The sequence below is a fragment of the Phoxinus phoxinus genome, assembly GCF_949152265.1.
Source record: "Phoxinus phoxinus genome assembly, chromosome: 5".
NCBI lineage: Eukaryota > Metazoa > Chordata > Actinopteri > Cypriniformes > Leuciscidae > Phoxinus > Phoxinus phoxinus.
In genome coordinates, this window is record NC_136880.1 from 3,084,040 (window position 1) to 3,107,460 (window position 23,421).

General features: G+C 37.9%; 2 protein-coding genes across 2 annotated transcripts in view; one reads left to right on the forward strand and one right to left on the reverse strand.

Annotated features, from left to right (window-relative positions):
* The window catches only part of LOC306998038 (NACHT, LRR and PYD domains-containing protein 12-like), a 54,529-nt gene that overhangs the window by 15,962 nt on the left and 15,146 nt on the right, over positions 1 to 23,421 (forward strand). The window contains exons 4-10 of the mRNA XM_079611770.1: positions 11,145 to 11,249; positions 11,423 to 11,507; positions 12,751 to 12,946; positions 13,040 to 14,870; positions 17,426 to 17,596; positions 18,608 to 18,781; positions 23,090 to 23,260. Of these exons, the coding sequence (XP_079467896.1) occupies positions 11,145 to 11,249; positions 11,423 to 11,507; positions 12,751 to 12,946; positions 13,040 to 14,870; positions 17,426 to 17,596; positions 18,608 to 18,781; positions 23,090 to 23,260 (2,733 nt within the window). The remainder of the gene's footprint in view (positions 1 to 11,144; positions 11,250 to 11,422; positions 11,508 to 12,750; positions 12,947 to 13,039; positions 14,871 to 17,425; positions 17,597 to 18,607; positions 18,782 to 23,089; positions 23,261 to 23,421) is intronic.
* Positions 5,497 to 7,140, reverse strand: LOC306998312 (uncharacterized protein; the record flags this gene model as incomplete). The annotated part of the gene is made up of 3 exons (XM_079612277.1): positions 6,453 to 7,140; positions 6,103 to 6,234; positions 5,497 to 5,777 (listed from the first exon to the last, which is right to left on the reverse strand). The coding sequence occupies exons 1-3, from the start codon at positions 6,808 to 6,810 to the stop codon at positions 5,497 to 5,499; spliced, it is 771 nt and encodes a 256-aa protein (XP_079468403.1). The 5' UTR covers positions 6,811 to 7,140.

Here is a 23,421-nt window from a genome sequence, read left to right on the forward strand (position 1 = left end):
CAGCTTGTCAAGGTTCTTGGAGTAGGAGCTATGGGAAACAGCCCGTCCCGTCTGGGTGGGGACCTGACTGTTCCCACCGTCGCCCCCTTCAGCTTTGGGTGTGTGACTGATAGGTGGGGCATCGCTGTGGAGGGGAGACTGTGTGTAGTGTGTGTCTCCCCCTGGCTCACCTCGAAGCTTGTAAGAGTACGCGAGCTCTGTCTGGGCACTGTCTTTGTTTCAAAAGTTCGGAAATTTCAGCTTTGGCAGTGTGTAAATGTTTTTCACATGCTCTGAATTTTGAGTTTCTGTCTCTTAGGGCAGCCTCTGCTCTTTCCAGAAGAGCTTCTCCATGCTGCACTTGATCATTCAATTCAGCCGAGATGCGTTTTTCGGAGTCCACTTGCTCTTTGGTCTCCAGGCGCAGGTTTTCCATGGCCTCTTGAAGTTGCTGTAGATCCTGGTGCTGATCGGCGCTGGTGTCATCCTCCTCGTTGAGCTCCTCTTGTAGCTCCTCCAGACGACTTTGCACTTGGTCTTTTTGCCGACGAGCGTCCTCCAGCTGCAGTTTCAATTGTGCAGCTTCCTCCTTTAGCTTGGCGTTGTCCTCCTGAAGAAGGATGTTGTCCTTCTCTGCAAGTTGGGCTTGGCTCAGGAGATTATGGGCCACGCTTCCAACGAGTCGGGACCACTCTTTAGAGCCATAGCTGTGTGTGGGGTCGTGGGCCACGAGCAGGTCCAGGTCGTTGTCCAGCTGTTCTCTGGTGAGAGTCAACAGGTCCGCTGCTTGGGGCAGGGAGCTGGCTGTCATGGCTCGTAACCACGCGTCCAGGTCCCGCCAATGGGCTGCTGGGCTGCTGGTACGCGACATTATGGCTCACTGCAGGCGAGAGAAACACAACAAACACACACACAGACAGGACCAATCGCACACTTGTAGGCAGGCTACTAGGTTATAGTACGGCGGGGCCGTCTATAATAAATTTGGCTAACTGACTTTCAGACAGTTAGGAGGGGCCAATGCACGGATAGGCTAGGGCCCACAATAGAGTCGCCAGGCAGTAGTCTGGCTTAGCTGGTTGACTATTTAGTTCCTCAGCTCTCTTGGTGACTGAAAGGAAACAAAATCAACAGAACAAAACAAAACAGAACAAAATCTCAGTGCACTAAAAAGAACCTAAACTTGGTTGGTCTGTTCTAAAGGTTGGCAACTAGTGTCACAGTGGGTGTTATTGGATTTAAATGGGCCTTCAGCTACACTTCTCTGTTAGAGGTGGTGATAGGGGTGTCAGGTTCGCAGCTTTTGGGGCAGGAAACCTAAGAGGGGTGTATATCGTAGGGAGAAAGAGTGAAATAGACACTTAAAATATGCTACGGGAGAATACCTAGTATTCGGGAGCCTATAATAAATGGGTGTATTTTACTCAATGTCAGTTTAGCTGTGGAGAGTTTGAGGTCACACCAGTCGGCCTCCGGAGCGAGTCAACCTTTTCCAGTGCCTCCAGACACTCCTCCGCAGTGAGCCCCGGATCTTTTTCGTTACTCTACTTCCCCTGCTGCGCCCTCTCAAACAAGATACTCTGCCTTTGAAGCCCCCGGCGCCTCTGAGGTATCAGCCAACCTTATGCAACAAAACTTGGGTGTCTTTCCGAACCCTCCAGCGAAGCCGGAGTGGCCCCTTTGGGCCCCGGATGGATTAACTCCCAAAATTGATACGGTTTGGCTTGACTGACCCTTCAAAGTGTGGGTTCAAGGTTAGCTCTTGCGTGCCGCAGCAGTAGGTTAGAGATTGAAAAGACTTGCGAGTCCCACCACGGCCGAAATGCTGTTAGCACCAGTCAGGAATCACGCTCACGGAGATCGACTCGGCTTCCTCTGTTCACCACAGATACTGGGATCGTACCTATGAACATACACAGGAGAGATATGGCGCTTTTCCACTGCATGGTACGGCTCGGTTCGGTACGGTACGGTTCAACTCGGCGCGGAACGGTTCGGCTCGCTTCGCTTTTCCACTGCGTGGTACGACTCAACTCGATACGGTACGGCTCGGTTCGCTTTAGCTCGGTTGCTTTTCCACTGCAGTTAGTACCGCTTCAAAGTGGGTGGGACTGATCGTTAATAGTTGCCGCCTCTACTGTCATGACATCATCCTAAACGCGCCACATTTCAAACGCACAACACAGGAACAATGGAGCCTATCGAGGGGATGGTGTTCTTGATTCTCGGTATGTGGATGTTTTTAACTTCAAGACGGAGAAATGTGTTTAAAATGAGGCTGATGGCAGCAAAACAAAATACTGCAACAAAAAACAAAAGAGTCTGGGAACTCTTACAACGAAGCGAAGATGACGACATCACTCGGTTTGAACGACGGCGCTCGAGGGTAAGCTAATCTTGTTTAGGGTCTCAATCGCTATATTGTCACAAAGCATATAATGAATTTAGCTGCCAACTTTATGTATTAAAATGTGTACTCCGTGTATTTCAGATGTATCATATTTCTCAAAGTCGCCGCCACAGACCATCTGTTTGGACATTTAACAGAGCTTCTGAGTGGTGGGATGTGATTGTTCCTGGGTTTACAAACATGCAGTGGTTGGAGAACTTTAGAATGTCGGAACAAACGTTTATTTACTTGTGCAACAAACTGCGTCCTGCGATGGAGAGACGGGACACAAACTTCCGCGTGTGTGTACCTCTAAAGAAGAGAGTAGCCATTGCACTGTGGAAGCTTGCAACCGGCTCTGAGTACAGAAGTGTTGGACATCTTTTTGGAGCAAGCATTTCAACTGTGTGTCGGTGTGTTCAGGAGTTCTGTGCTGCAGCTGAGACGTTGTTGGTACCAGAACAAATTCGTTTTCCAGATCAGGAGAGGTTTAAAGAAATTGCTGCCTACGTTGAGAACAGATGGGGACTCCCACAGTGTATTGGTGCTATTGATGGATCACACATACCCATAATAGCACCACAAGACTATCACTGTGACTATTTCAACCGTAAAGGCTGGCACTCCATCATCCTTCAAGGTGTTGTGGATGGAAAGGGACTTTTCTGGAATGTTTTCACAGGACTGCCTGGAAGCATGCATGATGCTCGGGTTTTGAGACTGTCCACACTGTGGGAGGTGGCAAGCCGTGGAAACCACATACCAGCTAGCACCGAAAACATTGGTGGGGTGAATGTTGGCTACTACATCCTTGGAGACTCTGCCTATCCCTTGCAGAACTGGCTATTAAAACCATTCATTGACACTGGACGGCTAACAGCGGAACAGCGGGTCTACAACGTGAAAATCTCCAGAGCACGTGTAGTGGTTGAAAATGCTTTTGGTAGATTAAAAGGAAGATGGCGTTGCCTTATGAAAAGAAATGACTGTGCGGTCGACCTTGTTAAATCTATGGTGCTGACATGCTGTGCTCTACATAACCTTTGTGAGAGTCATGGAGAGGCCTATGAGAGTGCATGGGATCCACCTTCAGCAGCAGAGCCTGTGCTGGGACTGGCACAGCCTGTAGAGGAGGAGGGCAGGGATGTCCGTGAGGCTCTGATGCGTTACTTGAATAGCTGACTGTCTGTTCTGTAAAGTGTGTTGTCAATAAACTTTTGTACAGTATTTGAAAAAGTTTCCCTTGCATATTTATTTACCCATTTATTATAAATAACCAATTTATTATAAATAAGTATGAATATATGAATAATAAATAGCATCATTATAAAGATGTAAGACTCCAGCTTTGATATTTGACCAGTTTATGCTTTGCAGTGACAGTAAATTCTTAATTTATTCCAGGAGTGCAAAATTATTAATCTGTAACATTTGATATTTTGATTAGGAATTATCACTCATAATGCAGTCAATCTTGTTTTCTCAGGTTTGTGTTCACTTACATGCAATATACAGCATTCATCAGGGCTCTTATCCAATTGTGTGCATATTTGGAGAAATAATCAGCACATGTTCTTTTAAATATTTTGTCATACAGAATAGCATTTTTGTTCATTTTATGTCCAAACACTATTTTAAACCACAAGCGGAATACTTTACAAATACTCAATACTTTACAAATACTTCATTTGATAGCTTACACCTGGCATTTTATTGTAAATGTAGAATGAATTATTGTCATAATGAAAAATAATTGTTATAAATAGCTTCAAAGTTGAAAGTAAAAATGAAAAGAATTTATGAAAATAAAATTGAAGTTGGCACTGTATCAATCTAGAAATGCACTACAGCTAAAGCCACATGTCTAACCATGTTATATTTAAAATCTGAAGATTATAAGTCTAAAACTCTTCATTTAGTTAAATGTTTTTCAAGATCATGTAATATGACTTTATTTTGAATAGACTCTAAAATGCAAACTTGTGTTTATTGTCATCTATTAGCATCTATTCAGTCTATTGTCTCTGTTGTTTTGTGGTGCAAAAGAGCCCCATTCAGTGTCAGTCTCTCCAGCACACATTCACACATCTCCAGCCTGGTTTATGACCCTAAATATGCATTTCTTTTGTCTGCATTATAATTACTAACGACTGGCTATTCACGCTGTTTCAGTCCCTCATTTATTGTATCAAAGTTCTCACTTTATATTTGAAACTATCAAATGCCTTTCTTGAATAAAGAAACATTTCAGTAAGCATTCCTATGTAGAAAAAATCATAAAAAATAACAGCTAGATGGCAGGTGCACCTGAGCTATAGCTTGCATGTTAGCTTAGCACACCATCAATAGACGACAATTTATGAGATTAAAACCATGTTTGTGCTCCAAACTTACTTTATAGCGCAAGTCGAGTGTTTTAAATAAAATTCTGTGATCTGATTTGGCTTCAGATAAAAAAATCTGACAGAAAATATATTATTTTATAGTATTCTGCATAATGATAAAGTCTATATCGATTAGCATTACATTATAAATATAATCTATTATTATGAAAATACCTGACAGGGCTCCAAGAACACAGGAATACTGAAACTTGAGTCTCATATCTTTTTAATGATGTATAGTTTGTCAAGGTAATAATATTAAATCTGATAGTAACTTTGTATAAAAACAAAGTATAGTATCTGATAAAAAAAATGCTTCAGTGCGCCGACGCACTGGTGACGGTTAACAGGTTTTAATCTTTTAAATTGTGACATGTAGCTTGATACCTGTTGCTATAATCCACATGCACTGTTAAAAAGCAAAGTAAACGTTTGACAAGTAAATTTTATTAAAGAAAAATGTAAACAGATCAAACGTTAAACAAAGTGCAAATGTATGTAGTGCAAAAAAAATGTATATAAAGACATATATAAAGACAAATTTAAAAGTAAAGAATGTACAACAAGCAAACTTTAAATGTGCAAATGTATGTAGTGCAAAAAATATAAATAAGACAAACAAATTTAAAAGTAAAAAATGTACATTAAGCAAACTTTAAACGTTGTGCACAAACGTATGTAGTATAAAAACATTCACAGGAAAAAAAGTAAAAAAAATAACTTTCCGTTAAGGATAGGGAGGTTTTAGTCGGGCAGAGTTCTGTTCTTGTCTGTTCTGTCACTCATCGTCTGTACAAGCATCCCCATGACGTTGAGAAAGGCTTGATTGAATGCAGCCGTTTGTGCATTTTCCTCCCTCCTTAAGGCCGCTTCTTGCTCTCTTGCTTGCCGGGCCTCATCTATTGCCATCTGCAAATGGAGCTCCCTCTGTGCCTGGTTCAGTTCCTGCTGTTGAATATCAGCCACCTGCATCTCTCTTAAAACAGCAAGATGCTCCTGATGGTGCATGCTCCGTTTCCTCTTGCCTGGACACAAAGAAAAAAAGTTATAATTGTGATTTTTTTTTCTAAAGGTTTTTTCTAAAAAAATAATAATAATTGAGAGTAAAAATAAAAGCTAACATTATCACATATCATCAATTAATTTATGAAAGAACTATTCATTAACAACCCCATGATATACAGTGTGAACTAATCAAAGTTACAGTAGCTAGCAATAATGTATTTATGGTGAGCAACAGGATTTCATGATATATCCATGCATTTTAGTGCAGGCTTTCAAATCGACATAAGAAAAGGATTAGGTAAGCTAAATATATGATTTGTAACAGTAAGTGTTCATATTTCATACCTGGTACCACTCGCTCTGGTGTCCTGCTGGTGCTGCTGGAGGTTGCTGGTGGCGACGCTGCTATCACCAGTTGGGACGTTGAGGCATCACTGCACGGAGAAAGTGCTAACGAGTCAATCGTAGACAGTGCATCTGAAACAAAAAGTTAGTACAATGTTTGTTAATGCACAAATTACAGCAACACAAATCAAACTAGCAACAATAACAAATCCAGAACATTTAAATAATAATTGAATAGGCATAGATAGGCTAACGTTACATGTAAAAAATAAATAAATAAAGCTTTACAGTATAGATGGTCAATAAACAAAAGCTTTCAAACTTAATATATTGTACACAACGTTACGTACCATCCTCGATTGTGTTGTCCAACAACGAGGTGGCCGAGTCCAGGGCACCCTCTCTCCCATTGCTCGCAGGTCGACTTCCGTAGATAGCGTCCATTTGGTCGAACCACTTCCACGTTCTTCTGTTTGCACCACTCCGGCCGTTGTGATCCTTTATGGCTCGGAAGTCACTTTTTAGTTTTTTTAATTTGTCCCTACACTGTTTGTAGGTCCGGTGGTAGCCGTGTGCGGCTAAGAGCTGCGCTACCTCTTGGAACACTTTTTCATTCCGTGTTGCCCCATCCAGCTCTCGCTGGATCCGCTCCTCGGCAACCAACGAGAGGAACGTCTGGACCTCGTCCACTGACCACGATTCAGCCATTTCTTTGATTTGTTTTTACTTCTTTTGTCAAGTAGGCTAAATAATCTAAAAACAGGTGCTACCGCGTTGGCTGTAGTCTGGCTATTTAAATCTAGCGGGTTGTGTCGCAAATACAATGACGCTGAAGTGACGATTCTGTCTGACCAATCAGTGATCTGCAGTGTTTTCACGTCATATTTTAGTATCGGTACGGTACGCTTGGAACCTCAACAGAGGTGGTACCATTTAAAGCGAGCCGAAGCGAGCCGTACCGTACCGTACCGTACCATGCAGTGGAAATGCGCCATAAGTGAGCCGTACCGAACCGAGCCGTACCGTACCATGCAGTGGAAAAGCGCCAAAGCGTGCCGTGCCGTACCGAACCGTACCGTACCATGCAGTGGAAAAGCGCCAATAATAAGCTTTAAGGCTAAAAGGTTTTTTTAGCTTGACCAGACTGAGAAATTTCTGCGGGGGAAATAACTAGAAATGGAATAAACAAAGAAAACACTCAGATTTTAAAATTAATTTGAGAAAATTAATCTAACCTGAAAAGAAACAATAACAGGGGTAAAATCAACAAAAAAAAATTTGAAACTTAGCCTGACCCAAATTGGACAATAACGAGGTCGTTGAAACAAGGAGTGGTCGGTGGCGTTTAGGCTGCGGTAGTGGACTGCGGGGGCCACTAAGGGTTACTTCTCTTCTCCAGTGGTTCACCTAGTTTGTTTAACACAATTGAAAAACTGGTTTAAATCAAATCTAAGTAAGCCTGGGAAATTTCACAGAAATTATATTGGTTTTATAATATTACTTAATGAAATGGTTATAAAATCCTGAAAGGGAAGAGGTATAGGTTGGATTAACACAGCATGAAGTTGGTAGAAGGCTGATAGCCAGACTGGAGAATGATGTCAACACCAGGGGGCGCTTCTCTTTCAGGTGGGCTTTTGACGGACTGGGGAGGGTAACCTTTTCCTGTCTTTCACCTCAAGTCTAAATGCACTTGGAGAAAACAAACAAACAAACCAAAACAAAACCAACCAAAACAGTGAAATAAAAATATTTCAAAGAGTCATAATAGTTTCAGACAATAATCATCACAAACCGAAGTTATTAGAAGTTATTAGCTGAGACAAACAAACTCAGAAGGTTCAAAGATGAGATTGCAAAGAGAAAGTTCTGAGAAAATGTTTGGCTTGAGGGGTTTATGGCTGAAATTTAATTCACTTTGTTGAGATAAACTCACATAAACTGCCTCAATCCAAAACAGGAAAGTTTATTTTTCGAAATAAACAGTTCATTCATTAAACCTCTAAGTTTAATTTGGAAGAGCAAAAATTGTCTTAACCTCTATCGTCCACGCGGTGGCGCAATTTCGCTAACAGTTAGAAACTGTGGTTAGAGTTTCAAAGGAAAAACTGACTAGCTTGCACTTGCGAGTTACCTCCACGCGATGGCGCCCTTCTGCTCACAGAATGACGTCACCGACTAGTGGGATCAAAGTTCAGAGGACAATAATTTGAAAGCACGCACTTCACTGTTTCAACCACGCGATGGCGCAATTCTGCTCACAGAATTACGTCACAGACAGGATCGAAGTTCAGAGAGGCACACTATACACTTGCATGAGCTGTTTTATGCCACGCGATGGCGCGCTCGAGTTTACAGTGTTATCTGCTTTTTTCACCAAAACAATTTACAGCGTGCATTAACCACAAGCATTTTCTGATTTTCTTCAGTCAAATCAATACGAGGAGTTCCTATTTACCCTAGAAAACACCACGATCGTCCTTTTGTGCGTATTTTCGCACGGAATCAACGGGAAACGAAGTAAGAGCTTACCACGGGTAGCTAGTCCGTACGCTTTCACTCGAGCCCACGTTCGCTATGGTGCCTTTACAGAAGGAGCATCGCTTCTGAAGGTCTTATCTTTACCGGTTTAAACGTTTACTAAGAAGATTTCGTCGTTCTTAAAAACGTAATTAATCAGTATAAAAAGTGTACACAGTTATGTCAGAGTTTTTTTTTTTCCTGCACATTTAACTGGACAGTTTTTGAAAATACTGTAACGCACACAGGAGAGCTAGGAGAGAATTCGTTTAGATTCTCTGCCAGCCGTGCTGTGTTTCACAAGCTTCTGCTTGGAGTCGACTTAATGCAAAATTCAACGGTTGTACAGTTATTAATATTCACAAATCACATCTGAATACAATATGCACATGAATCCATAACTGAAGTTTGAAAATTGCCAGCGTTTGACCGCCATAAACTGTAGCAATATTGACTTTGAGTATAAATTGGGGAAATTAGCACTCAAATGGGAAATTAAATATTCATGGTTTTGACGAATATTATTTGCATACGCTCTAAAATGGTTCCAAATATGGGCTTATACCGTTTTGACCATATGAATATGTATCAGGATCACTCCGGACAATATACATACAGAGAAAAGGAATGATCTTAATCAGTCGTACTTGGAAATACAACTTTTAACCATTAATGCGTATAACATATAATATTTACCTCAACACTTCGATCCGTTTAGTTCTAGGCAAGCAAAATTACATCCATATGGCCATTAATGGAGATAACTTACCCTCCAAGAGATCAGATCGGGAATATTTAAACTATGCAATGTTTAAAAGTGTGGTAGAGCGTTTTTAAAAGGTAGCATAGAAGATCTGATTTTCAGGGATTTCAGATTGTATGGATTCATAAAACACATGTGAACTCAGGCAAAGATTAAATGAAGTTTAATAAAAGACACATTAAAGTACGTACACGATCAATCTTAACAATATGCATAAACAAGATAAATGATTATAAAACGATTACGTGGCGTGTATATATAGTAACACGATATTAACCAAGAGATGGAGAGAGAGAGAGAGAGAGAGAGAGAGAGAGAGAGAGAGAGAGAGAGAGAGAGAGAGAGAGAGAGAGAGAGAGAGAGAGTGAGGTATGAGAGAGATTAGAGAGAGAGAGAGATTGCAGTTTAAGGAATACTTTCAATAATCAAGAGACCGGAGGATTCTCAGACAACCTTAACTAGCTTTGTTTCAAAGATCAGATTTGGAATTAGCCTACTGTGTTTGTCGTTGGAAAGTCGACTGGTGCGAGCGCTGTTTCTTTTGGAGCCTCGCGGGTTTCCGGGTTGCGTCACGTGGTTGGTTTTACGCAGAGTGGAGACGCTAAGCTTTCGCTCGTTAAAACGCTGGATCAAGGAAGTAGCTTTAAAACTTGTATAAAAATAAAGACTTAGTCTTAGAAACGGAAAGTAAACGGAGAGCAAGGCTCTCTGAAGCGAAGTTAAAGCTATGAGTTAGAGAGACTAGCCGTTTAGACTAGAACTAGAGACTAGAGTGGGATTGCTAGAATTGTAGCGCAGAAGTGAAGAAGAGCGAGAAGACACAGAAGATGGACACGTCTCCAAAATATGAATGAAACAGGAGCACGCCCATTCTGAGCATGGGAGCCAATCACGAGTGGGAATTTTTGTGGCGCCAAGATTCCCTTTGTCTGACGGCACGCCTATTCAGCGCGTGGGGAGAGGTCAGAATTTATTCTGACATTATTCTACACATCGGTAAATGTTTAATACTGCATAATAGATTGTTTCTCAAAACAGATTCGGATTCGTCTAATTCCCTGGTTTATAATCATACCAAATTTGATAGAGTTTAGATTAGGTTAAAGAGAGCTATATTGATTTTTGGGTATTATGCGCTTTACTGGTTGTTTTAATCCGGAAAACGCACATTCTACGTCAGATTCTGCATGCTTGTTAATCGCCGTTTCAAACAGAATGTTGCATTCTCACAAAAGCGTTTTTTCTCACTTTTAGAATTCTTGTGCGTGTGTTTCTGTTCCTCACCCCCCCCCACCGTGTGTGTGTGTGTGTGGGACGAGGGGGCGCGCAGTTGACTTGTTGACCTAAAGGGGTGTAAACATATGTCTGTGTGTGTGTGCGTTGGCTTTAGAACAATACATGAATGGAACTTTCACGGCGGGGAGTCCGGGCTTGAGAGACCCCAGACGCTGTGGGCATCGTTACGGGACGATAAATTAAATTAAAACCCCAGGATACCTCACCTTATCTAGGCAGAGAATCAACTAAAATCTTTCAGCACGCGTTAATGTCTCTGGCCAAAAGGGAAGAAGACAATTTGGAATGCATTAAATCACAAAGTCTGTGTTTTGTCTAAGTTTAGCAAAATGTCAAGAAACCTCTTAGCCATGCAATAAGTCAACAAAATAGAAAATGTATGCTTTCATCTATCACCATCTGGCAATGGTGCTACAGTATCTTCTGTAGTAAAGTGTTTTCTCTCTGTTCTTTGTGTGATCAGTGTAAGATCAGGCTCACATGTGTCCAGCTCTGTGTCTCTGAAGAGTGATCGGTCTAAAGGTTATCCACCAGACTTCAGTGAGAAAACACCATCATCTAATAAAAGGTATTTTGTGTTACTAACTTTTTGTCACACGTTGACTGTTTAAAAGTTGTATCAGTGAATGCCAATCATGAAACATGTTTAGATCAAACATTTGTCAGAGTATTCACAGCTAATGCTTATTTCTCTTTCTGTAAAATATCAGTTAGTATTTTATTTTACTAATTTGATTACAGGCTTCAATGTGAGACATTAGACTCAGACGTTCAGACTCACAGGAACCACGAGAATTTCAAAGACAATCTTCTAGGGATCTTCCAGGTAGGAAAACACATTTTTATAAATGTTTAATATTTCTAACATACAAATATGTTATTGAACAAAGATATTTAATAAAAGATTTCTTGATCACTTATTTTTCCTTTTAAACACATTTTAGCACAACTTGGTTTGCATGTAACTGTGCATTCACACCGGACGCGAATTGCGCGTCAAATTCGGGCCTGCCGCGTCTAGTGTGACGCTTGAACATTTTGAATGCATTCGCGCGACCAAAGTGAAATGGGCGCGCATAAAAAGCAAGCGTTTGGAGCTAAATAGATGCGCGTCCGAGGCAAATTCCGCTTCTTCTGGGAGAGGCAAGTGCTAGGCAGTGAAATGGGAGTTGTTCAGTCGAGAATGTAGTTGTTTAAAGCTCAAATCTGTGGTTTATTTATAAAGATAGCGCCTATTTAAAAAATTGTATCTGACGTTTCGGAGTTGTGAGATCCAGGCGATCACCGGGCGCTCAGCGCTCATGTAACCCGCCTGGAACAGCCTTACCTCGGCTAGTCTTCCTGACGTTTGCCGCTGGTAAACGAGAAATGTAAAAATTCACAATATAGCTTCGGTTCTATTATATGAAACGCATAAGTTAAAATACATTAATGACTCGTTATAACGTGACTCGTTATAACGTTATGTGAGTTTTTCTTCATCTCATTCAGAAATGTAGCCTAGACTGCAAGTGTTCAGTGTCACATTCATAGTTAACATAAAGCTGAACAATGCCATTCCTTCTTTCACACGGGCATTTAGTCATTACAAAATAATTTATTGAGGCCAAACATATAAGTTATTGAGGCCAAACATTTCAAATTACATTATAATCTGAAAAGCGTGACCCGTTTATCGCATCACTTCACCACGTGACAGCAGCAAGCAGGCTCCGATTGGTTAACGCTGCACGAATTGACGCAGAAGTTCAGATTTTTCAACTCGGGCGGCAGACGCGAATTCGCGTCAAATGCACAAAAAGCACTACATAAAATAATTTGCGCATAACGCGCTTAACGCGCCAGACGCTCAATTCGCGCCATTCGCGCCTACCGCGCCGCACTCTACGCCTCAGGAATTTGCGTCTTTGCATTGACTTAACATTGAAATCACTCGCGTCTGATGCGCTATTCGCGTCCGGTGTGAACTCACCATTAGTCTTTTAACTGGATTTAAATAGTGCCAAATGTAGATGTACAATTTGGCTTAAATAGGGTTATTCTGTCATTTCTTTTACTTTTGTTTGTAGGATCTTGAGAGCAAAATAATCACATTTCTGAGGAATGAACTAGAGAAGTTAAAGAAAATATTGCAAAAAGAGAACACACAATACTTTGTGAAGGACTTTATTGAGAACAGATCCAGTATCAAAGAATCAGCTCTTGATCTCACACTACATTACCTGAGAGAGATGAAGCAAGATGAAGCTGCTGATGCTCTAGAAGGTGAGAGACTCATGATCATCTGTCAGATTGTCTCTTATAAATGTAGGAGAGAAAATAAGACTCAAACTATCTATGTTCTGTTCCTGTGTTTAGATGAGCTGTTCTTCATTCCTCAGCTGAAATGTGGCCTAAAGAAGAAGTATCAATGTGTGTTTGAAGGAATTGCGAAGCAAGGTGACTCCACACTTCTGAATAACATCTACACAGATCTCTATATTACTCAGGGTGGCAGTGAACAGGTCAATACTGAACATGAGGTGAGACAGATTGAAGTTGCTTCCAGGCGTCATGAAGCACAAGAGATACAGGTTGAATGCACACATTTGTTTGAAGCGCCTGAACAAAACAAGGAGATCCGAACTGTACTGACAAAAGGAGTCGCTGGCATCGGGAAATCAGTCTCTGTGCAAAAGTTTGTTCTGGACTGGGCTGAAGGAAAAGAGAATCAAGATATCAGCTTCATATTTCCTCTTCCATTCAGAGAGATGAACTTAAAGGAGAAAGAAAAACTAAGTTTGATGGACCTTATAACTCAATTTTTCCCAGAGACAAAAGGACTGAACCTTACAAGAAGGAATCAGTTCAAAGTGCTGTTCATCCTGGATGGACTGGACGAATGTCGCCTTCCTCTGAAGTTTGATTGTAATGAGACGTGGCGTGATGTATCGTCACCAGTCTCTCTGGATGTTCTCCTAACGAACCTCATGAAGGGAAATCTGCTTCCTTCTGCTCTCATCTGGATCACCACCAGACCAGCAGCTGCCAGTAAGATTCCTCCTGACTGCATCGACCGGCTGACAGAGATACGAGGATTCAGCGACGCACAAAAGCAAGAGTACTTCAAAAAAAGATTTACTGTTGAGGATCAGGCCAACACAATCATAGATCACATTAAACAATCAAAGAGTCTCTTCATCATGTGCCACATCCCAGTCTTCTGCTGGATTTCAGCCACTGTTCTCCAGAACATTCTGGAGGAGAAAAGAAATAATGATGTGAAAAACACTCAGGCTGATGAGATCTCTAAAACACAGCAGGAATCAAACATTGAAGACACTCCCAAGACTCTGACACAAATGTACACACACTTTCTCCGCTTTCAGATCCAGCAGAGCTGCCGAAAGTATGATGGAGAATACACACCAGATGTTTCCTGGGATAAAGACGCCATCCTTTCACTGGGGAAACTGGCATTTCATCAGCTGGAAAGAAGCAACCTGATCTTCTATGACACAGACCTGGAAGCCTGTGGTCTTGACGTCTATAAGGCATCAGTGTACTCAGGCATGTGTACCCAGATATTTAAGGAGGAAACAGGGATCGTTCTTGGGACCATGTACTGCTTTGTTCACTTGAGCATTCAAGAGTTTATTGCAGCCCTTTATGCACATCTGTTTCTAGACATCAACAAGACAAGTGTGTTCGATCATGAGTCTGCAGAACCGGAAAACAGAAATGAAACCATGATTGATTTTCTCAAGACTGCAGTGGACAAGGCGCTCGAGAGTGACAATGGACACCTGGACCTTTTCCTTCGCTTCCTCCTCGGTCTGTCACTCCAGTCCAATCGACGACTCTTACGAGGTCTGTTGACACAGCAAGACGGCAATGACCAGAGCAACAAGGAAATAGTTCAGTACATCAAGCAGAAATTAGAAGATGATCTTCCTGCAGAGAGATCCATCAATCTGTTCTACTGTCTGAATGAACTGAACGACCAAACTCTGGTGAAAGAGATTCAGACCCAACTTAGCAAAGGAAGTCTCTCATCTGGTGACCTTTCACCTGCCCAGTGGTCTGCTTTAGCCTTTGTGTTGTTGACATCAGAGGAAGAGCTGGAGGAGTTTGAGCTTCAGAAATTCAAGAAATCAGACGAGTGTCTCATTAGATTATCGGCAGTCATCAAAACCTCCAGAAGAGCTCTGTAAGTCTTCTAATATATTTTGTCATGTTTAGCTCTCATCTAAATGCATTTATCTACATTACTCTATAGTGATTCCCCATCATAAACATGAACCTATACCTGTAAAGCCTGACATCGCGCCTTTTTTTTGTGTGTGTAGACAGTTTATCAAACCTTAAGACAAAATATAAAATACCATGTAAAAATGTTTGCATGTTTGTTTTGTATCATAATACACCATATTTGTATGGCTTATAGAATATAATATATATAAAAAAAAAAAATATATATATATATATATATATATATTACCTCATACTCATATTGAGGAAGGAAAAATACATATTTTATTCATATATCCAAACTGGGGGGAAATAATGTAATTTGGTACAGATGTTATTAATATTGCCAAAAAGTAAGATGAAATTCTGAAAGGTTATAGTATAAAACATTGAGATTTTTATAAAACAGGCTACTTAAATAAAGTACTTATATATTACCACATCATATATTAGTTGTCCCTCTGTTTCTCCCAGTAATTAGATATTTTAAATGTTTATTTCTATGAGTAATTATGTTGTTTAATGTAATATTATTTTAATGCAATATGTAGATCAAGAGATTTACAAATAAATATTTATCAAAAGCCTGTTGTATCATATCTGATGTACACATTTTAAGATGTTTTTTCTACAAAAAAAGTTTTTTATCGTTCAAAATCTCTCTTTTTTTCATATAATCTTTTTGAATATATTTTTCTAATTTAGTAATTAAATAAAATAATTATACATTTCATTTCAGCAATTTTTAAGGATGCTTTTTTACTATCTTTAAATTAATGATATATCACCCATTGGCCCCCCTGCTCTCTAACATATCTGCATCAGCCATCGATTGACCTTAATCTTGAAATATTAAAAACAAATACAATTTCTTAGGTTAAATCATTAAAGATGTTATGTCAAAGAGACAAGTACATGTGAATGGAGGCATTTTTAGAATTATAGTGAAAGGCCTTTAACCCTCTGGGGTCTGAGGTGTTTTCTGGGTCCTGGAGGTGTTCTGACATACACTGACATTTGAGCTTATTTCTGTTAATTGTGACATTTTCATGGCTAAAGTCTTATTACACTGTATTCAGAACAAACTCTGCTACAATAATATGTCAGCAGCTTGTATGTGAAAGTTTGTAGTTTTGAGATAATAACGTTTATGCGTGGTTTGTGATTTTTTTTTTTGAAATAATTGTCACTGAAATAAGGTCATGAAACCCATACTGATTATTTCTTCACAAGACTTTTGAAAATTTTATCACGTAGCCTAGAATATTTGAATCAAAATCATCCTGCATACTCATTCAGATAAAACAATATATTGATTTAAAATTTGTAAGACATGTCTTGTGTAAGAAAGCTGTATGCGACGTAGGCGTGAACCACCCATGCATATTGATGTGCTTCAGACCTGAGAAAGACAAAGACCCATAATGGCCCTATCAGGTGCTATCAGGCCATATCATTATGAGAAACCTTGCTCAAAGAATGAAGAGTGAATTTAAAAAAAGAATGGCTTTTTGATTTTTTGGATTTATTTACAACACAACATAATCCAAAGATACACAACAATGGACAAAAAAAGTACATTATTGAACACACTGATCACACCTTTGTGCTATTCCTGAAACATAGTACATACCTGTCATTTCCATATTGTTTGATTTTTCATTTTACCAAGTCAGCAGGACTCCATCAGTGTCATCTAGTCCCTGTAAAAAACAAACAAAAAAACAACTGAGAACATATAAATATATTCCTTAGACGTTATGAAATGAGATTGGCGTAAAAACATGAAGCCTATGTTTGGCGCGTTTTGCTTTTCAAAACCCAAACCCACGGAGTGTGCAGAGAACATTATTGAAGCGATCGAACCGCTCCAAACTATGAAACATTATTGCTAGCACATTATAAACATCCTAGTTTGAGCAGATATCAATGAACACAGCATTTAACAGTAAACACTAGTCTAAACATTATAATATGCATCATAAATTTCATAGCCTACTTTTATACCATGCTGTATTTTATTATGAACATAAAAATATCCTTGTGTTGTATAGGCTATATTTATTTATCATTGAAAGGTTGCCTACCTGTCTATAGTTCATATTTCAACATGTTTCCATCAATTTCATAAATTTTAGTCAGGCACCAGTTCAACTATGTGAAGTTAATATTGTTGAATATTAAGTGTCCCCCAACTAAGCAAGACAGAGGCAACAGTGGCAAGAACCTAAACTCCATCAGGTGACATAAATATAGAAAAAAACCTATAGCTATAAAAGCTTTACACAAATATTGTTTTCAAACATGCTTCATTTTATCTAGGAAATGTATCACTGATTAAATACACTAATGCACAGGATATAGTCGTTTTTGAAGATTAATGTTATTTTACATCAGCCTCTGTGCTGTATATGCTGTTTATGTAACAAAATAAATGGAAAATGTATTTAATATTTGTATATAGAATATGTATTGTATGTGTTCCATCTAATTCTGTGTTGTGACTTATTGTAGGTTGAATGATTGTAACTTAACAGACAAAAGCTCTTCAGCTCTGGCTGCAGTTCTTGGATCAGACACCAATCTGAAAGAGCTGAACATGAACAATAATAATCTGCAGGATTCAGGAGTGGAGCTGATCTGCACTGGACTGAAGAATATAACGTGTAAATTAGAGATACTGAGGTAAGTGGAGCCACAGGAGTCACATGACTAGTGTGAGGTGCGATGACTGACAGGACGATGCCGGAGGCAAAAGCGCAAGAGAACTTTTGTGAAAAATTAAAAGATCTTTTATTTATTTGTTACAATGTGGGTATACCACATCAATCCTGTCATTTTGCTATTTTATTGTTGTTGTTGTTTTTTCGTCGAGAAATATTGAAGTGACATTAAGAATTAATTTTGTTCCAAGAAAAGGAAAGATCTAACATTAAATATCAGAATAAGAGCTACAGATCCTGAGGGCCATTGGCAAGTATCTTTTCTTTTAAAATAAGTGCTCCACACGGCTCTGGCGGGTTAATAAAAAAGCTAGTTATTTTAGTCGATACAGTTTTAAATAAGGATATTTTTCTTAAACGAACCCATCGCTTCACTTCAGAAGGCCTTTATTAACCCCCCAGAGCTGTGTGGAGCACTTTTATCATGGATGGATGCACTTTGATGGAAAAATATACAGCCATTCAGAGGTGGAAAGTCCAGGTTCAGAAAGTAAAAGTCCTCCTCAGTATTTTGTTCCAATCACCTGGATTTGCTAATTAGCACAGTTTTTCAGCGAATGGCAATGGATATGGCAGGAGATAGAACTAATTAGTGAAATCAGCTGACTGAGTTCATGGGTGGAATAAACATATGGCAGGACTTTTACTTTCTGACCCCTGGACTTTCCACCTCTGAATGGCAGTGAATGGCTGTATATTTTTCTGCTGCCATTATAAAGCTTGGAAGAGCCAGGACATATTTTTAATATAATTCCGATTGTATTAATCTGAAAGTAGAATGTCATATCCACCTAGGATGACTTGAGGGTGAGTAAATCATGGGCTAATTTTCATTTTTGTGTGAACTATCCCTTTAACAAGACGACTAAGATGGGCTTCCTTGTTGTAGAGGCGACTGGAAGAGCGATCATTCAGATTTATATTGTTCAGGTTTAACTGATTAATCAGCTGAGTGTTTTCCTCTCTGTTCTAGACTCTCTAACTGCAGTGTGACAGAAGAAGGTTATAAAGCTCTGGCCTCAGCTCTGAGATCAAACCCTTCACACCTGATAGAGCTGGATCTCACAGGGAATGATCCTGGAGAATCAGGAGTGAAGCAGCTCAGTGATTTACTACAGGATCCAAACTGTCAACTGAAGACACTGAGGTAAGACGGGATCTAATAATTAACTAAATTAGTTGTATGGAGGCTAAATATTCATAACTAATATATTATTTTAGCTATACAATTAGCTTGACAATTTGTTGCATCAAAATGATCAAGATCAGAGGGTTGTTCCATAAAACAAGATTAGAATACAAGCCAGGCTTATTTTGGTTTAGTTAAACTTATTGTCGATTGATACTTTTTCATAAAGCAAACTTAAAATAGTTCAAACTCAGTTACTCTGGCAACTTATGCTGGGAAACTAGCCTGGTCCAGGGCAGGCTAACTGTCAGGCTAAGCCTCAGTTGTTGCACAGATCCTCTAACACTGACCAATAGGAACACAATGACTGATATTCTCTCATACCATTATTTGACTTTATTAACTACGGAAGCCCTGAACCGCAAGGTAAGAAAAAAAATAAAGAAAACTTATCTCGTTATTTCGACTTAATAAGTCGTTATTTTGACATAATATCTCGTTATTCCGACATAATATCTCGTTATTTCGACATAACATCTCGTTATTTCGACATAAGTCGTTATTTCAACATAAATATCTCGTTATTTCGACATAATATATTGTTATTTCGACATAATATCTCGTTTTTACGACATAATATATCGTTATTTCGACATAAATATCTCGTTATTTCGACATAAATATCTCGTTGTTTCGACATAAATATCTCGTTATTTCGACATATCTCGTTATTTCGACATAATATCTTGTTATTTCAACATAATATCTCGTTATTTCGACATAAATATCTCGTTATTTCGACATATCTCGTTATTTCGACATAATATCTTGTTATTTCGACATAAATATCTCGTTATTTCGACATAATATCTCGTTATTTCGACATAATATCTCGTTATTTCGACATAATAAGGGGACATTCTAATATGCATTAAGCTACATTTAGCGTTCTTATAATGAGTTTCTATGGGAGGAAAATTAACGTCAAATTAAACGCTTTGCGTTCATATTCTGGACTTATCTGATTTTTGTAGTAGGCTAGCCTATACTTTATGATTTTAGTATCATATTGATTAATAAATGCTTGCACTATTAACCGTGAACTTGATAAATGTTGCAGATATGTTTTAGGCTACTATCCACAAACAAATTGCTTTCAATTATGTGTGCAAAATTCAGAATTCGACGAATGCAGTGCAACAACAACAATAATAGTTAAATTAATATTATTATTAATAATAATAATAATAATAGTCGCAGTAGTGGTAGGCTAAGGCAGTGCAAGCCAAGTCAAGTAAAACAGAGTTTCTTTGCGTTCATAGTCTGGACTTAGCCTTTCTGATTTTTTTGTAGTATACTTTATTATGATTTTAGTATCATATTGATTAAGAAATGCACGCACAATTATCCTTGAACTTGATAAATGTTGCAGATATTTTAGGCTACCCATAAACAAATTGCTTTCAAATGTGCAAAATTCAGAATTCAACGAATGTACAGCAATTTGTACAAATAGAGAAATTTGTGTGTATAAAATACATTTTTGTTTTATTTTGTATTAGTGATTATAATTTGCGCGTCCATTTATTGACGTCTGAGTCGATCTCATTTGAGTGTAGGCTATTCGGCAATTTGCTTAACGTGGAATTAAACGCGTTGAGTTAATATTCAAGTAAATAACGAGATATTTATGTCGAAATAACGAGATATTATGTCGAAATAACGAGATATTATGTCGTAATAACGAGATATGTCGTAATAACGAGATATTATGTCAAAATAACGAGATATTTATGTGGAAATAACGACTTATGTCGAAATAACGACTTATTATGTCGAAATAACGAAATATTATTTCGAAATAACGAGATAAGTTCTTTATTTAACCACTATCATTCCAAATATGAAAATCAACTTAAATAAGGCTACAATGATAAATGAGATAATATAGACCTACAAACGTGTTAAATTGTATATGAAATGTTTATGTTATCGTTGTTATATATATATATATATATATATATATATATATATATATATATATATATATATATATATATATATATATATCCTACAGTTTTTCTTTTCTTACTGGCTGAATGTTTTGTGCCCAAGATTTAATTAGATAGTTTTAAAGATTTATGAATACATTTCTCTCTGGTTTTAATTGGCAGCTGTAGTACATTTTTATGGTTATTAGAAGAACATTCGAATATTACAATCTAAAATAGAATAAAAAATCTTATTAAAGCAGAAGTTCACAACATTTACAATAAATAATTACAAAAGCACAGATTACATTTTAACTGGTAAGATAAATCTGTGCTTAGTAATTGGACTATATTAGACTTGATTTACCCCATTACTATAGTCCATTTACAGTTATTTCTATCATAAAAAATACACTTATTTGTAGGTTTAAAATTCTAAATAATGCACATCTAATGTCCAACAACAAATGTTTTAGCATATATATATATATATATATATGTACTTTATTATGTCTTTCAATTCAAACACATTTAGTACAAATGTATAGTTAAAGACATAATATTTCCCCCCAATAAATCCTTCTTATTTTTCCTTCTACTTTTTTTCTTTTGTGATAATACCCACCAACACATAATTGGAACAATAACCAATAAGTACATAGTTAGACACATTTACATATGAAAAAAGGGAAAAATTTAACATTCACATATTTATATCAAACTCTTATAATGACACATAATTCCTAATAAGTTATTCAAGTAATATTATTTAAATATCAAATATTAAATAATAAAATAAATAAAATAACAAATAACTAGAATTAAAAGGGAGGGAATGTTATTTAGTTATAGGCTAATATGTATTCCTTTATTTTATGGAATATTCTTTGATTTTAGAGTTGCACATATCTTTTCAAAATGTATACTTTTGCTCTTAATTTCATGTTATCCTCTCCATAATGTACCGTATAAACTAAATCCAACCAAACATTCTTGCTTTCTCCAAAAAAAAAATTTGCTTTAAAAGCTGTAATTCTCAGCATTCTAAATAAGTATAAGTCATCTTTATTAAGTAGCTTAGGTCCAAAACCCCAAACTATATTTTGTATCTTTATTATATTTGGTTTCTTAAATTCTTCCTTGAATTACTTCCGTTTAATTTTTATTATTATTTTAAGTATAAAATATAAGTGTAATGAGCTATAAGTTCACTGTAACTTATCCAACATCCTAAAGATAAATTATTATAATTAGAAGATATTTCTGGTGTTATAAAATATCGCATAGCCTATTATTTTTCCAAGCAAAATGTATATATTAGTCAGAATTATCGCGCTCCGATTTGGCGCACAAGCGCGCAGCAGCGCTCGTTCAATATGAGGTTTAGCAGCAAAATGGAAATATTTGCTCGATTTTTCTAAGATTTACAGATTTACTTCTCATCAAAATTCTAGATAATCTTTTAGTGAAATAGTTTTCTGAATACAATAGTTTTGCATCAAGCCCAGATTCACTGCATCTCTACAGCAGGTCTATGAGTCTCCAGATGTTCACAAACATGCAGTTTCACAGCCAGTTTTCTCTGTGCTGACGTTTCTCACTTCTCCTGCTTAAAAGCCAGAATTAATTTCTCTTAATTTCACACTCTGTATTCATACTGAAAACCATGATCTAGTGAGCTTTTGTCCTTCTGCTCTGTGAGACGTTTCTGTTCTTATGCAAGGAAGTAAATTATATATATAAAGCACATTTAAATATAGCAGAGCTATCCAAAGTGCTGAACAAAGTGATGAAAAATAAATAAATAAAAGCACAGAAACGTAAAACCAAACAAAACAAACAGTGAAACAAGGATATTAAGTATCAAAACGGCAGGGAATAGAGATACGTTTTAAATTTTGATTTAAAAATGTAAATGGAAGGTGCAAGGCGGATAATAGAGCCTGGTCTGCAGATCTTAATCTGGAAGATGACAGAAGAGTAAGAAGATCTGTTAGATAAAATGGAGCTTGATCATTAAGAGCTTTAAAAACAAACAACACGATTTTAAACTGAATTTTAAAATGAATCGGGAGCCGATGAAGGGACGCTAAAATTGGGGTGACATGATCATATTTCTTTGTTCCCGGTCAGCAGCCTTGCAGCTGCATTTTGTACCAACTGGAGGCGACCAAGTGATGACTGAGTTTGCTTTAGGACTGAGTGTCGCTCTAGTTTCCTTCAAATTTATATTTATTTGTGTATTTAAATGTTCAAATAAAAATACATTTATCGTATCAATCTTTTTTGTAGTGCAACAGACATTGAGTTGAGAACTGAATTGACTCTTCTGCAGGTTTGTGAGTCCTGCTGCAGAGGAAGCCTGTCAGTATGTGGATAGAGCTGTGGGTATAAACCCGTTACTCCAGAGAAAGCTGAATCTGAGTGAACATGAACTAGGAGACACACGAGTGAATCAGATCGCTGCTCTACTGCAGGATAAACACTGTCGACTCAACACACTGACGTGAGTATTGCTCATTTATTTATAATATTACTTTACTTTTAGTTGTAATGTTAGCTGATGATAATATTTCCTCACTTGTTTGAGTCAGAGCAGTTTTTTTCCTCAGCATCACAAAGAGCCACAACAATTTAAAGTAATAAAATGAAACAGCAAATTAAAAA